At 38.5% G+C, this 15,004-nt stretch overlaps 1 protein-coding gene across 5 annotated transcripts in view; it reads left to right on the top strand.

The window, feature by feature from the left end:
- The window catches only part of ATG7 (autophagy related 7), a 294,585-nt gene that overhangs the window by 56,654 nt on the left and 222,927 nt on the right, over nucleotides 1–15,004 (top strand). For all 5 annotated transcript variants that reach the window (XM_034776085.1, XM_034776084.1, XM_034776088.1 and 2 more), the window contains exons 14-17: nucleotides 2,062–2,265; nucleotides 2,524–2,639; nucleotides 3,968–4,043; nucleotides 12,378–12,458. In XM_034776085.1, the coding sequence (XP_034631976.1) occupies nucleotides 2,062–2,265; nucleotides 2,524–2,639; nucleotides 3,968–4,043; nucleotides 12,378–12,458 (477 nt within the window). The remainder of the gene's footprint in view (nucleotides 1–2,061; nucleotides 2,266–2,523; nucleotides 2,640–3,967; nucleotides 4,044–12,377; nucleotides 12,459–15,004) is intronic.

The raw sequence follows: 15,004 nt of genomic DNA, 5'->3' as shown, positions 1-15,004 counted from the left end.
AGCAAGGAGCCTTGGCATGTATTTTGACAAAACTGTCCTTCTCTCGGTGAGTCCCACGTTTCCTGGTGGATTTCAGTAGCCTCAGAGGCTCACTGTGACCCTCTGAGTAACCCTTCTCTCTCTAGTGAGAAGGGTCACAGCTTACTGAGCCATTTTCATCATAAGCCAGCAAGGGAGGTGAGATGAAGCTACCTCTCTTGCACAGTCTCTGTTGTCTCCCAATCTGAGTGATTAATCGAGGGGCACAGGAGGGAGCCTGGGCCTGCCCTCTACTCCGGGCTCCAGCCCAGGGACCCTAATAGTATCAGCTACGGTAGCTGACTTTTTAGAAACAGGACACGTATAATTCCCTGGGCCACTTCCCCACAGCAGCCCCCCACTTCCTCAAGATCCACTTCACCCTTACCTCAGGGCCTCATTCCTTGCACCTGATATGGTTTGTACTGCTCAGTCTCCAACAGCGCGGCTTCCTCCCACAGCTCCTGACACATACTCCCACCTGACTAACTGGGAGGCTTTTAACTAGTTTCAGCCAGCCCTTGATTGGCTTCAGATGTCCCAATCAACCTAGCTGTCCTCCCTGCCTTCTGGAAAGATCTTAATTGGCCCCAGGTGTCTTAATTGACCTGGAGCAGCTGCCAATTGCTTATCCTGGTGCCAGGGATTTGTTTAGCCTGTGGTTAATATATCTGTCTCCCATTACTTTGCTATAGTCATCTGCCCTTGTCCCATCACAGAATGTTTGTGCCTCTGGGAAATCCAAGCAGTGAAGGAAGGACTAACCCATCCCCTGATGGAAGAATTACCAAGAAATTCCAGGACTGAATTACCAGGATTGAAACTTCTGGAATATTCCACTCCTAGGCAGGAAGAACCTATGGGGGGCAGCATTTAGCACACTGTTAATGATAATCACCTTGTTAGGAAGTTTATATCACTTCTAAATGCAGCTCAATTGTTTCAACAAGTCAGAAATTAATTTTGCCAGGGGTTTGTGAAAGAATTCTGCTAAAGTTCTTGTAAAGTAAATAAACAATAAATTGAAAACATGTATACAAATGTATGGCTACTGATGCAATCTGGATGTGAAGCTGGCTGCTGTATTTGTAAACAGGCAGACACATAAATCATACCTTTTCAAACATTTTCTTAAATAAAATATCTATGCTTGTGTTTGATATAAATAGAAATTGACATACAGGAGACTCAGGCTCTCAAAAAATACTTTAAAACAATTGGGTCATACAAGAGCCCTTTCCAAGTTGGAGATAATTAATTGACAGCAGGTTTAAAACAAACAAAAGGAAGTACTTCTTCACTCAGTGCACAGTCAACTGTTGGAACTTGTTGCCAAGGGATGTTGTGAAGGCCAGAACTATAACTGGGTTCAAAAAGGAATTGGATAAGTTCATAGAGGTTAGAACCATCACTGGTTATTAGCCAAGATGGTCAGGGATGCAACCCCTAAACTTCTGACTGCCAGATGCTGGGAGTGGATCATGAGATGGATCACTTGATAATTGCCCTTTTCTGTTTATTCCTTTGGAAGCATCTGGCATTGGCCACCGTCGGAAGACATGATACTAGTCTAAATGGACCATTGGTTTGACCCAGTATTTACGTTCTGAATGTCTCATTTGAAGGGGGAGGGAGGTATATTTTTACACTTTTTCCCCTTTTATTTTCGGAACACAAATATACACAACTTCTTCCATAGTGAACCTTGTTTATCGTTTACCATTTCAGAAAACTCAATCCCCACCAGGTCTGAGCACAGCATTTCTGTAGGGCTCAAACTCTGCAATTCAACTCATTTCATTAAGCCTGATGTCCATGTTGATAATGGGATGCATTGTTTGTATTTGTTCATCTAACTGCAGATAGTATTTCTGAAAATATATTGTATGGAGAAAATTGTGGTCATTAAATACATGATTTGGCATTCTTTAACCGTTAACTGTGGTTTGTATTTTATTGTGAGAATAAAATTCTGTTCATAATTATCAAAACATATAAGCTGTTTTTTCTTTGGCTACATGTGCTCTTCTTTATTTTTTATAGCTGGTCATCAATGCTGCGTTGGGATTTGACACATTTGTTGTGATGAGACATGGACTAAAGAAACCAAAGCAGCAGGAGTCTGGTGATTCATGTTCCAACAATGCCTCCGGCTCTGCTGATCTCCTGGGATCATCGCTCTTTTCAAACATCCCTGGCTATAAACTTGGCTGCTACTTCTGCAATGATGTTGTGGCACCAGGGGATGTGAGTAGCGCTTTATGCAAATTGTTATTGGGGACCCATTTCATGTTATTTATGTTTTTTATTGCATTAAAAATTATCCCTTTATGAAACCTCATTTGTCACTGTAAGTGATGTTTATAGCAAATCCCTTTTACTGATATTCAGAGAGATATTGCCACCCTGTATTCATTGAATGACAGGTATTAAAAATGTCTTGTGCAATGGAGTAGCCAAGTACTTTCAAGTAAGTGTTTGTGTGTGAATTGTTTTTCTTTATAGTCCACCAGGGATCGGACATTGGATCAGCAGTGCACAGTCAGTCGACCAGGATTAGCCATGATAGCTGGAGCCCTTGCAGTAGAGCTAATGGCTTCTGTTTTACAACATCCAGAAGGGTGAGTCATATTTGAGGGGAAAGGGATGTTTATAGGACAAAAGGTATTTTGGGGAAGGAACAGTTCTCTCCGGTATTTTTTATTACACATTATGTAGACTTAGAGGAGTCCCGTAAGTTTTGAATATTAATAAACATATACAGGTATATCATGCAATGCAGACTTCATTATTATAATAATAGAGTTAGATTTTTGGTTAGAAAAATTTGTTATGTTCTTGTTTGAAGAGTGAGGACATTTGACTTGCCTATTGCTTTTGTGCATTTGTTATCTTTAAAAGAAGTATTGAAAACATAACATTTCAGTAGGAAAAAAATTGTTGCTATTAATCTTAGTGTTCCCGCTGCATATTTCTTTGTAATGAGGACCTACCGTAACTATTAGCTATGAAGCCCATCAGGGGCTTCATTGTAAGCCAAAAAATTGTGATCTTTTTAGCTTAACCCAAAAGTTATTGGGCTCAAAGCAGAAATCACTGGGTGAAATTCTTTGGCCTGTGTTATGCAGGAAGTCCGACTAGCTAATCATAATAGTCACATCTGACCTTAAAATCTATGAAAAGAAAAATAAATAAAGGAAGTTTATGATTTAGGTCTGAGTAAGTGATATGTCTCTGAAACCCTGACGCTGGAAAGGGATCCTTGCAGGCCTGTGCTGAGTCTGAAAGGGAGCTTCCAAGTTGATTCCCTTGCAAGATCAAGGCTGTAAAGCGTAAGCTGGTTATGGAAGTAAATGTCCTAGAGCTGGTCTTCTTCACGCAGCGCACAATCAACTTGTGGAACTCCTTACCTGAGGAGGTTGTGAAGGCTAGGACTATAACAGCGTTTAAAAGAGAACTTGATAAATTCATGGTGGTTAAATCCATTAATGGCTATTAGCCAGGATGGGTAAGGAATGGTGTCCCTAGCCTTTGTTTGTCAGAGGATGGAGATGGATGGCAGGAGAGAGATCACTTGATCATTGCCTGTTGGTCCACTCCCTCTGGGGCACCTGGCATTGGCCACTGTCAGCAGACAGGATACTGGGCTAGATGGACCTTTGCTCTGACCCGGTACGGCCGTTCGTATGTTCTTATGTTATGTTCTTATGGTCTGGAAATGTTTTTTCCCCCCATGAAAAATTTTGACAAAAAAGAATTTTTCTCTCTTGGTCAACAGTTTTCTGCAATTTTTTAGGTTTTCAGGTTTAAAACTGGAATGTTTTGGTTTTTTAACAAAAATGTTTTGTGAAGATGTATGTCATTTTCTGTCAGACATTTCAGAAGATGATTTTCCACCAGCCTTAGGCTTAGTCTTTTTTTCTAATTTTCTTTATTTGATTTTTGCCAGTGGTTATGCTGTTGCTAGCAGCAGTGATGACAGAATGAATGAACCACCTACCTCTCTTGGGCTTGTGCCTCACCAGGTCAGTGAGCTAGGAATAAATAAGCTTGTTGATATATGTAGCTATGGGGACTTGTACAGAATAAATGTCACATATTTTGTGTCTTGATAAAAACATGACATAAATGTGGTAGTGCAAAATGAGGTATCCTAACTGAATAAGGAGATATATGGCCAGATCCTAGACTGCACTCTGGCTGCTTTGTGCTATTTGAATCTGTGTGGAGGAGTCTTTTGGCAGTATACACTTGTGTCTTTGTCCCAACAAGCCCTAGCTGCCAGGACTGCCTTCGGGGAAAGGAGGGATGGCCCTGGGTAGTCAGCATAAAGTAAAGCAGTCTTGAGATTGCTTTGCTTTACACAAAGAACCAGCAGCCAGCTAGCTTCAGTATTGATGGAGAAGGAAGCTAAAAAGATGCCTCAAAGCCACCTCTACTCACGCCCCTCTTCTCCCCCCTCCCCCCCGCAGCCCCCCGTTCCTGAGATAAAACATAGCTCAGCTGCCTCCCAGAATCAGGCATAACCCATACGCCATTATTATAAATTCCTCAGTAGTGTCCTGTAGGCTCTATTGCATGTAGAGAAATCATCTGGATCTTCACTTACTGCATTTCAGGGCTTGGGACCCATAGTCCAATCCTTTGTAAAGCTTGATACCACTCTACCAAACTAGCCACCAGTCTACCAAGCTGGCCTAAAATCCCTCTTGACTGTAATGAAGTGCTGAGGATTTAAAGCACAGCATTTCCAAGGTGATAGCCTGGCTTCCTCTTTTGTCCAAAATCCTATTTATTCAACAGTTTCCAATGTCCCTCTGAGAACTTTGGCTAATTGAGGTTGTGTGGTATCCTGAATGACATTAATAAAGGGCTATATCACGTCTTTAAGTGGCATTTGGAGTCTTTGTAAATTGTAAAATCAGACTGGACTTTAGTTTAATGTCCCAAAAAGAGATTGTAAAATTATCTGTGGTTGGTTTGTTTAGGTTTTTTGTAACGTCCAAAGAATTAAAGGGCATGATCTAAATAAAAGTACATATTCAGTTCAGTTTATATATTTTAAGTGATAAAAATATCCATATTTCCTGTTTGATAGTTGTGGAGGTTTTAGGAGACAAATTGAAACAATTCACTTTCTCCAGGGATGTTTTTGTATCAGTCTCCTAGCACAGCATGCATGTTATCTGAACTAAGTGCAAATAAAGATTTCTACATTTATCCAGAGGGGATTGTTTTCCTTTTGAGATGATAAGGAGAAACAACAGCCAAAGCAAAACTTCATTCTCTTTATGATCAAGGCATTCACTTCCAACGTGAAAACATATACACTCAAAAGTATTTGCTTTTTTTGTTAAAAAGTCCTGCCTTTTATTGAGAGAGATTTCTCTTTGTAATATTGTGGATATATCTCCTTCTAAGAGAAATGGGATAATAGGGGGAAAACAATATTTAGTTGAAGTTGGGAGGAGAGGGAATGTGTTTAACAGTAACCGCCGTTTTTGAAGGTTAAATCTTCAATAAATAGTAATATAAAAATCAAATTGTAATATATTTGCTCTGACTTCATTGTGTATGAGTTTTAACCTTACACTTGTTACTATATGTATCAAAATGTCAATCTTAAGCTGGTGTACTCTGTAAAACAGAATTATATTTTAACTTTCTCTTAAAGAATACTGAATCAGTATTAATATGAAAATAATTTCCTGTTCACTGCCTTCCATGTTTGGATGCAAAGAAGATTGCAATATTTCTTGTTTGTCATTAATGCTGTATTCTGCATGAAACTTGCTGTTCCTGTGGGTACTCTCCAGCCGTTCATGTAGGTCAGAAATAATAATTCCCATTCCCTATACTTTCTGCAAATGAAAATTGTATATATAACCTATAAGTAGTCTATAGTTTTTGTTGCAAACCTTGCATGGTAATCACTTCTCTCATTGTCATTTACTGACCTGTATTCTTAAGATATGCCCTTCATAAAATATTAGACTTCAGACTGAGAAAACCTTAATTTAGTTATTATTCTTGTGTCAGACATAGTTTTGCTTCCACATTTTATGTTAAATTAGTCTTTTCCATCCAGATACTGTTGAGCAAAAGTTTCTTCATTGGGTGTCAAATGTCAAAATATAGGAATCCAGGTTTTCTAAGTACTATGGCAACTAATCCTATCGTGTATTGCTTATCTCTTTGAGCAATGCAACTGTCCAGCCATTCACTTACTTCACTAGATACTTTTTTCTGATTTTTAGAAGAATTTTTAAAGAATTACTTTATTGGCCACTCCTTTGTTTTACCTTCTTTAAGCCTAGTGAATATGCAACCGTATGTGGGGAAAGTATGGTAGTAGTATTTGTGTAGTTACTTGCTAGCGTTATTGCAACTTTTAAGATTTTTGTCTCCCTTCCAAAGAAGGAACTGCATTAAGTCAAGCTGTTCTTTGTGTGTCTAGTAAAACTACTTTTTACAAAGTGGTCAGAAATCCTGTGTTTATTACAAGAGACATTTGCACCATAATAGTTAGCTGTGTTGCAGTGCCTTCATGCAAGGGCAGCATTTTCTTTCTCACCCTGTCTCCCTGCATTTGGACAAAGAGTTCCCTGTTGGTTAAGTAGATGTAATCTTATCATTGTGCCCCCTTTGCCCATAGCATATCCCTTTAGTACAGCTTGATATATCCTCAGTGCAGGGCACAAGGATATCAACAGTGCATGTGTGGGCGGAACAGACATTGCTAATGACAAGCTCCCACCAGAGGTGCATGAGGCATGTGCACACACCTGAAATTGAGCACCCACAGGGAGAGACATTTTGAAGAATTACATTTAGTGAGAAGGGTGAGTAACTTCTCTTTTAACTAAGCGGATTGGAGTGTAGTCCTTAGTTTTTGGGTACCCAATTTGAAACTTCTATGACCTGATTTTCAATTATGCTCAGTTCCACACCATTCATGTGTGATGCATGGCTGCTCACATAAATCAAAGCTGACAATGTAATAAAAATGAGGCTTAATACAAGAAAAGAATATTTGATTGATATGTATCTATTTTTAATAGAAAATAAAAGAAACAAGTAATGTAGTTACCGGTACTTGCCTATATATAAATTCAGATATTGTATGTCAGTGCCACCAAGTGGTTAATTGCAATAATAAGCCACACAATTCAGAACTGAGATTGAAATATTCTCCTTAAAACTGTAAATAGTGATAGGACCACCTTCTGCCTTCAGAGGAAATCCATCAATGTACGTCTGAAGGCAGAATTTTGCCACAGACTGTATGAGTACCCTGTGTTTGGAGACTCTCTATCATAAGAAGGTGAGTTCAGGATAATCTCAGCATAAGATCTGAATTTCTTTGTAGTATTCTTATTTGTTTGTTAAACACCAATGGTGTTCAAAACACAGAAGAAGAGGTAGTGCCCGCTCCAAGGACCATGTGATCCAAGTGGATAGACAAATAAACCCAGGGCATGGTCCTGTTATATAGGTTAGTATGGATTTTAAATATAGTTTTATGATCAGTGCATGACACGTTTCTTTCTTAATTAACATAAGTTTGACTCTTGGAAGAAGGGGTTTGAAAGAAGAGAGGGTGATTGCCTTGTGCACCAGGCCATGGGTGAGAGAGAGGTGCAGAAATAAGGAATACCATGGAAAAAAATAGGAGAAGGAAACAAATTGGGCGATAAGAGAGAGGGTTAGGGAGAAAAAATAATTTCTTCCTTATCTGCATTTGTGAGCCTGTGTCAGAACATTAAAGTAACAGCTTGAACCCAGGGTCCTATGATTGAATTAATTTGTTTTATTGTAATATCAAAAAAGGAAAAGTCAATAAAGCTTTTAAGTGTTTCTAATAATTTTGGCAGAGGACACCAGAATTAATCCCTGCCCACCAGTCACAACGTACCGTTACAGTAATTCTGAGATACGAGTGCAGTCTAATGGAACCTGGCATACCATAAATAACAAAGACCCAAAGGACACAGTACATGATGAGTGTAAGGGCTGGTCCACACTGAAGTTACATCAGCATAGCTATGTCTCTCAGAAGTGTGAAAAATCCTCACCCTTGAGAGACTTAGTTAAGCCAACTTACCACTTGGTGTAGACAGCAATAGGTCGATGGAAGAATTCTACTGTCAACCTAGCTGCCACCTCTGGGGGAGGTGGATTACCTACAGCAACAGGAGAACCCCTCTCATTGCTGTAGTGTCTTCACTGAAGTGCTACAGCAGCACAGCTGTATCACTACAGTTGTATCACTATAGGTTTTAAATGTAGACATAGCCTTCAGTGTCTATTTGGGCTCTTGCTTTTGCAATGGAATTTGACTTCATTGGAGCTATGGCAATTTACACCAGCAGAGGGACTGTCCTGTTGAGTCTTAGTGCAAGTCTATGCTAAAAAGTTAAGTTGACCCAGCTCCGTTGCTCAGGGCTGTGAAAAAGCCACACTCCTGAGTGAGGTAGTTAAGCCAGCCTAACCCCCAGTGTAGACAGGGTTAGGTTGACAGAAGAATTGTTCTATCAGTATAGCTATCTCCCTCTAAGGAAGGAGGATTAACTAGAGCAGTGGGAGAACTCCTCCCATCGCTGTATTGAGTAGCTTCACTGAAGTGGTACAGTGGCACAGCTGCAGCAGCGGTTAAAGCATAGGCATAGCCATACTCTTACCCCAGGATTGTTGACATAGCAGATTGTGACTGCTCTTTTTATTTTAGAGTAGGGATTTTCTCTGGTAGGTGGTGTTGCTCCTGCTTATTCTTGTACGTTCTTTTGTGTGCTGGTTGCTTGCTGTTGTGACCTCTAATAGCTCTATTTCATCCGTGCTTCATTTTGCAATAGGTATTTTGAGAAGCATTTAGGGTCTTGTCCTGGGTTGGCTTGCCTTTTTGGTAGTTTATTTTCCAGGAGATGCTAAGAACAAACTGAATTCAGGAGCCTCTGAGGACAAATTCAACTATCATAGGTTATGTTGCCTGATATCTGGCTTGCCCTGATGTCATTTTCTTACAGCTGTATAAAGTTCACTGTTTAAAAAGTATCAGATGTGGCCATTATGTAATTTAATGTGCAGTTATGGCTTTGAAATTATGATTCAGTTCTTAGTAGACAGGTTAGCCTCTGCCAGTCTCTTGTTAAAGTGAAGTGTCTAGACTAAGCAAGTCTGATGAAATTGATGCCATAAATGAATTGTTGTGCAGTCATTCGGGGCCAGCTGCTGTCAGTATGAAATACAATATTTTTATGTTGAACTTATCTTTTTTTGTCTGAAAGGTTTTTATTTTCTTTTGAACTGTACTCCATCTGTACTGGCTTTTAATGTAGCTCCCCAAAATCCACTAACTGGTGTGAATTTGGGACCAGATTTTGACTCCCCCAAACCTCCTCACTTCTATTAGATTGTTTCTGTAGTTTGGCTAATGACATATTTTGTCCATCTGTTACTGTTACTTTTCTCCAAAATAATAGAACAAAGATCCCATTGATAAAGAATGCTGTTGGGTTCAAAGCTTTATGCACAAAAGTTGTATGAGTACAATCTGTCTAATTTGCCAGTTCAGACCTTTTCCGTATATTTTATGTTACTTAAAATATGGCCTTCCTTCAGTTGCAACATATATTTGATGTAAAGGTGGTTTGAGCAATGAGAGACACTTTTTTGATAAACTATTGATTGTGAGTAATTATATTGTCACACATGGCTAATTTAATAGTATTGTTACTGTAGTTACCAAAGCACATGGCAAAATCAATGTAGTTTACGCTAAAATGATGCTGTTACTTACTGTTCTCTGTTAGTATTAATCTATTACAACTGACCTGAGTGTACTCTGTGGCAGTGTTATGGGTTTCCCAGCATAACAGAATTACAAAATGGCCAACATCATCATGGTGAAAGGCAGTAATAATGTCAATACCGCCCAAGCATTTTGGAAGCATCTATAGCAGCAGGAGTGACCATCAGAGATACCAGGGTGGTAGTGGGGTAAGATAATAATAATATTAATAATAATAATGTGTAAATATTAATGCAATGTAGAACCTGCTAAATAATTAGAATGATCTTGATATTCTAATGGAACACATTAGAAAGCAAGGACATTTAGTGTTGGAGATAACCCTCCATTCTACTTGGGTACTGGAATGGTCTCATAAGTGCATGAAATCTAGGCATCAGTTCTAGCAAGGCTACTACATGTTCATGGTTTCTTCCACTACACTAGGAATAGCAGTTGAGAGGAATATTATTTTGGACTATGGTAAATTCAAATGAGAATGAGTTTACCAATGTGATTTGATGTTTAAAACTCAACTGATTTTCAATTCTGTATGAAGCAGAACATCTTATGAGAGACAGGGTGAGTGAGGTAATGTCTTTTATTGGACATGTTGTGACATATTAGACTTTAATTTTGTGGCTCCTGCCACATAATTTTGTGGCATTGACTCCCTCCAGGCCTTTCTCACCTCTCTAGTCATGTCCTTTGTGTGATTTTATTTATATTTTGATAATGAACAGTTTAGTCTATGCTGTCCTAAATTTTCACTGTTCAGCAGGTTGCTGATTTTTATATTGATAGTTAATAGCTGTTTTTCAGAAAGGCTTGGGGGAAACTGGAGGCTTTGACAGTCTGGTAGAGGAAGTAGAGAGAGTGTGGAAGCTGTTTTTGTTTTCTTTTCCCCATGAGAGAAACTCAGGCTTTTGGCATTGAAGAAGGGATGGGTCTTCTCTTTCCCTCCTCCTTTGGGACAGGAGCAGATTTTACTTAAATTTGGGAATAGGAGGGCTTGAATTCCCTGTTCCCCATGCTGGTGACCTTTGAGAGCAACTAGCTGCCCCTCTGCATCCTGCCACTGCATCCATCAATGACAAATAGGCACGTTTCGGCTAAAATGCTCAGTAGTGAAATGGTTGACATTTAAATTACCATCATATTTCAGAGATGATACCCATTGAGATGAATAGGATAGTTCACATCACAGAGAGCTATTGTTTGAGACTGTCTGCAGACAGGTTAACATTTCCATTTACGTCATTAGTGTACATTCAGATCTCATGCTGAAGGTTATCTTTTTAAAACATAATGGGTGAAATCCTGGCTTCACTGAGTGTTGTCAGTATCTACAATGGGGCTCAGGTTTCATCCAATGTCTAGAGATGAGGCATTTTTCAAAGATGAAAATGTAGACTCTGAAGCATAGTTATGTGGCAATTAAAAATATAATGGAATGATGTAATCAGTTATTCAGCCTCGCAAGCGTTATTTTGTGTGTGTGTGGAGGGGGAAGAATATGTTGCACAATGATCAGCTATAATAAAAATGTTATAAGAACTTCTCTAAAACATTGAATTAGTCATTATTTTTATTATTGTATTGTATTTTAGTTGTATAGCAATGGCACCCAGTCACAGACCAGGACCCCATTATATTAGGCGCTGTACACGCGCACACACACTAAAAAGATGGTCTTTGCTCCAGAGAGTTTACAATCTAAATGCTCAATCCACTTTAGTTTAAAAACATATTCCTGGTCTGAGCCCCTAATGGAAACTTCATCTGGGAAAGCAAACTAAGAAGATAATAGAAAAAAATCAGTTCTATACAAAGAATTCCAGTGTTCAAGCAGTTGATTACTTTAACAATTAGTCAAGTACAACATGATGTTAAGAATGAACTGCATTTACCAAAAAAGCGAGAAGAAAAAATGGGGCGAGAGGAAAAACAGTTTTGTGTTAATTATTTTTATTGTAATAGTGCTAGGGTTCCTCAACCAGCATCCAGGTCACTCTGTTGGGTTTTGTGCAAACATATTGGAAGACTCAGTCCCTGGCCCAAAGTCTGTACAGAGTGTACATTTTATCAGAACCAATTCTCTGGAAATCTTGTGTGGGTATTAGTTTTCTTTATACTTTCCTAATAAGTCAAATAGGTCAGCAGCGGCTGTTCAGTACGGGAATGCACAATGTTTACATTTTCAGATTGTAATTTTTATAAAGGGAGAGAATGTAGGGAAATGCACAGAAAAAAAGTTATGACATGGCTTTTTATTTGTTTTCTTGACATTAACTAAAAAGTTCAAACTGCAGGTGGTGCTGTGCCTCTGTTCATATTTAAATAATATTGCATTTATATTGTCCTACCATTACATGTGTCTGTAGAAAAATCAACCAATTCACATATGGTACCAATACAGATTTATTGTAGAGGCCATTAAATTAGCACCACCCTGATTTTGCAGAGGTATAGAATGATGTTCATCCTCTTGCTGAATGTGTCTAACTCAGCTAGAATTTTGCTATATTTGCTATAATTATGTGATATGAATGTACATTTTATTTCTTTCCAGATTCGTGGCTTTTTATCAAGATTTGATAATGTCCTTCCTGTCAGCCTTGCATTTGACAAGTGCACAGCCTGCTCTCCCAAAGTAAGTCTGAGTTGCTTGTATTTTATTTCTGAATATGCAATGTTTTACAATCAGGTCATGTGGCATCTAAGGTTGGTTCACTCGAAGACGCTTCTTTTTCTTGTTTCTTTAGGATCTGGGATCTAACCCAATTCTTATTCCTATGTTCTGGCTACAGATTAAACCATTTTGGTCTCCCTCCCCTCTCCCTACACTATTTTCTGGTTTTCCTTGGGTTACATAGAGATGTCAAGTCTGTCACCTACTTGTTTCATGCTGACATGAATGAATACATTAAAAAAAAATACATTATGGGCAATGTTAAAAAGTCAGTATAATGGGGCTTTCCCCTTTGATCTTCAGTGAAAAGGCACCAAGAACCACATGCTGCTGTACTGTTAATCCAGAGACATTATGAAATAGTTTAAAGTGTACAGTGGAAGAATCTTTCTTTAATTATTTGAGAAATGATTTCTGAAGTTTGGTTCTGCCTCTTTTTAACACACTTGCACTGGGTGCCTTTTGCAATTAGGTAAAGTGTGAATAGCTGATCTTTCTTGATAAAAACTTGTATGTAGGGATAAAGTAAAAATTACCTTTATAACTTAACTGTGTAGTATTGAAGAGGCTGCTTAGTTTTCATGCTAGTGCTGACATCCTGACTTGACTAATGGATTACAGCAGTTGCTGGGATTCTGAGTTGAACCTTGCCAGAACACTGGTACATACCACTCGTGTGTCTGTGTGAGGCCTCTTCCTTGCTGGATTGTTTTCCTGTATTGTATCCTTGAAAACTTTCTTTGGCAACTTTTCTGGGACTGTGTAGTGTAAGTCCTAGTGATCTTAACTGGGATATCTCAATATGAAGAGTCAGTGGTTTAAGTCAAAATTTGGCACACACGGAAATGCTATTAATTCAGTCAAGTTTTGTGTACCCAGAGACTTGCTGCAGGAATTTCTTTCCATTCTCTACACTAAACTCATCCTTATCCTTCATATTCTTGAGGGGCTAGGAATTTTTTTTTTTTTTTTTTTTTTTAAGATTTATAGTTCTGTCTTGCAGAAACTTCTGTTGATACAATATACCACTCACTCCTTTAGTGTAGTTTATATGTTAGTCAGGCCCTCAAGGACTTTTATGTGCATATTCTCTTCAAAAACTCCAGTGCTAAAATTACAAACTTGTAGTACGGTTGGGAGCACATCTCTACTCTATTGAGTAGTTAAGCAATACAGTGATAGTTAAAAAAACAGTCATTTTCTCTTTATTTCCACTAGTATGTTTTTGCAGAGGTACTCTATGGGTGTCATCCTAGGTGTTTTGTTTTATAAAAGAAAGATAAACTGATTATCTTGTTTGTTTTGAAAGTACGGAATCTGATATTTCATACTAAATTTGTCTGTCCACCTAAGTAGCTTTTTCACCTCCTGTTCTTCTACCCTATGACTAGAGCTACTGACCACCTACAGCTCTGATGTGTGTACTCACACTCACACCCCCAACCATTAAATTAAATGCAGATATCAGTTTTTGTTAGCAAATGATTTCCTCTTGGTGGTCATTTAAAAGAGCCCTGTTTTACATAAACAGACCTGATGATTTAATAAAAACTGACTTGGATTTTAGCAGCTGTGCTATTCCCATAAAGATCACTTTTCATGCGGTTTGAGTATTAAATTACTTTTGTGCTGAAAAGGTTGCTTCATTGGTACATGTATTTCCTTACAGTAGAAACACAGCATTTGTTTATTTGGCTAACTCCCTTTATTAGCATAGGAGTATGTCACCCCTTATTATCTGGAAATCTGATACTAGTACTTTGAAATGACAAATCCAATTATATTTTCATGTTCGTTTTGTATGTGAATTTTTCTTAATGCATAAACTAGCATAATTTCATCATGGCTCACATCAGAGATGCCATTGATTTTATGTTCACTCTCCTGTGCTGTAAATGCTTTTGTAAAAGCTGTTTTTTTGGCATTATTTAACCTATTTTAATGTTATTAATTTTCCTTCTTCTGTCCCCAGTCCCATTCTTGCATTATCATTTTATACCTCCTTTTAATAAAAAGAAAAAATTAAAATAAACAACCACAAGTTAAAATTTAACAGGTACAGCTGGTAGATGCTGAAGAGGCAGCTAAACTGCCTTAACATTTGGAATTAGATTTCATTTCACTTCACTTTGACCTAGAAGAGCCCCAGACATTCAAGCATCAAGTTATCCCTTATCTGTCCCAAATAGGCTGCATGCCAAGGAGGCTCTCATTTCTCAAGAATATTGGGATGATCACAGCAGGGAACCACAGTATTTTTTATTTTGGCCTGATTTTTCCTCCTATGATCTCCTCCAACCTTCATTAGTGCTAAACATGCTGGAATGGCAAGCTGACTCCTGCAAGATTAGTGACCCTGCACTTTCAGTTTGATAGTGGGTACAAAAGAACAGTGTTAGGGGTAGGGTTACCATACGTCCGGATTTTCCCGGACATGTCCGGCTTTTGGGGGCTCAAATCCCCGTCCGGGGGGAAATCCCCAAAAGCCGGACATGTCCGGGAAAATC

The sequence above is a fragment of the Trachemys scripta genome, chromosome 7, assembly GCF_013100865.1.
Source record: "Trachemys scripta elegans isolate TJP31775 chromosome 7, CAS_Tse_1.0, whole genome shotgun sequence".
NCBI lineage: Eukaryota > Metazoa > Chordata > Testudines > Emydidae > Trachemys > Trachemys scripta.
The sequence above is the reverse complement of the archived record's forward strand: the minus strand, read 5'-3'. Positions and strand labels throughout refer to the sequence as shown.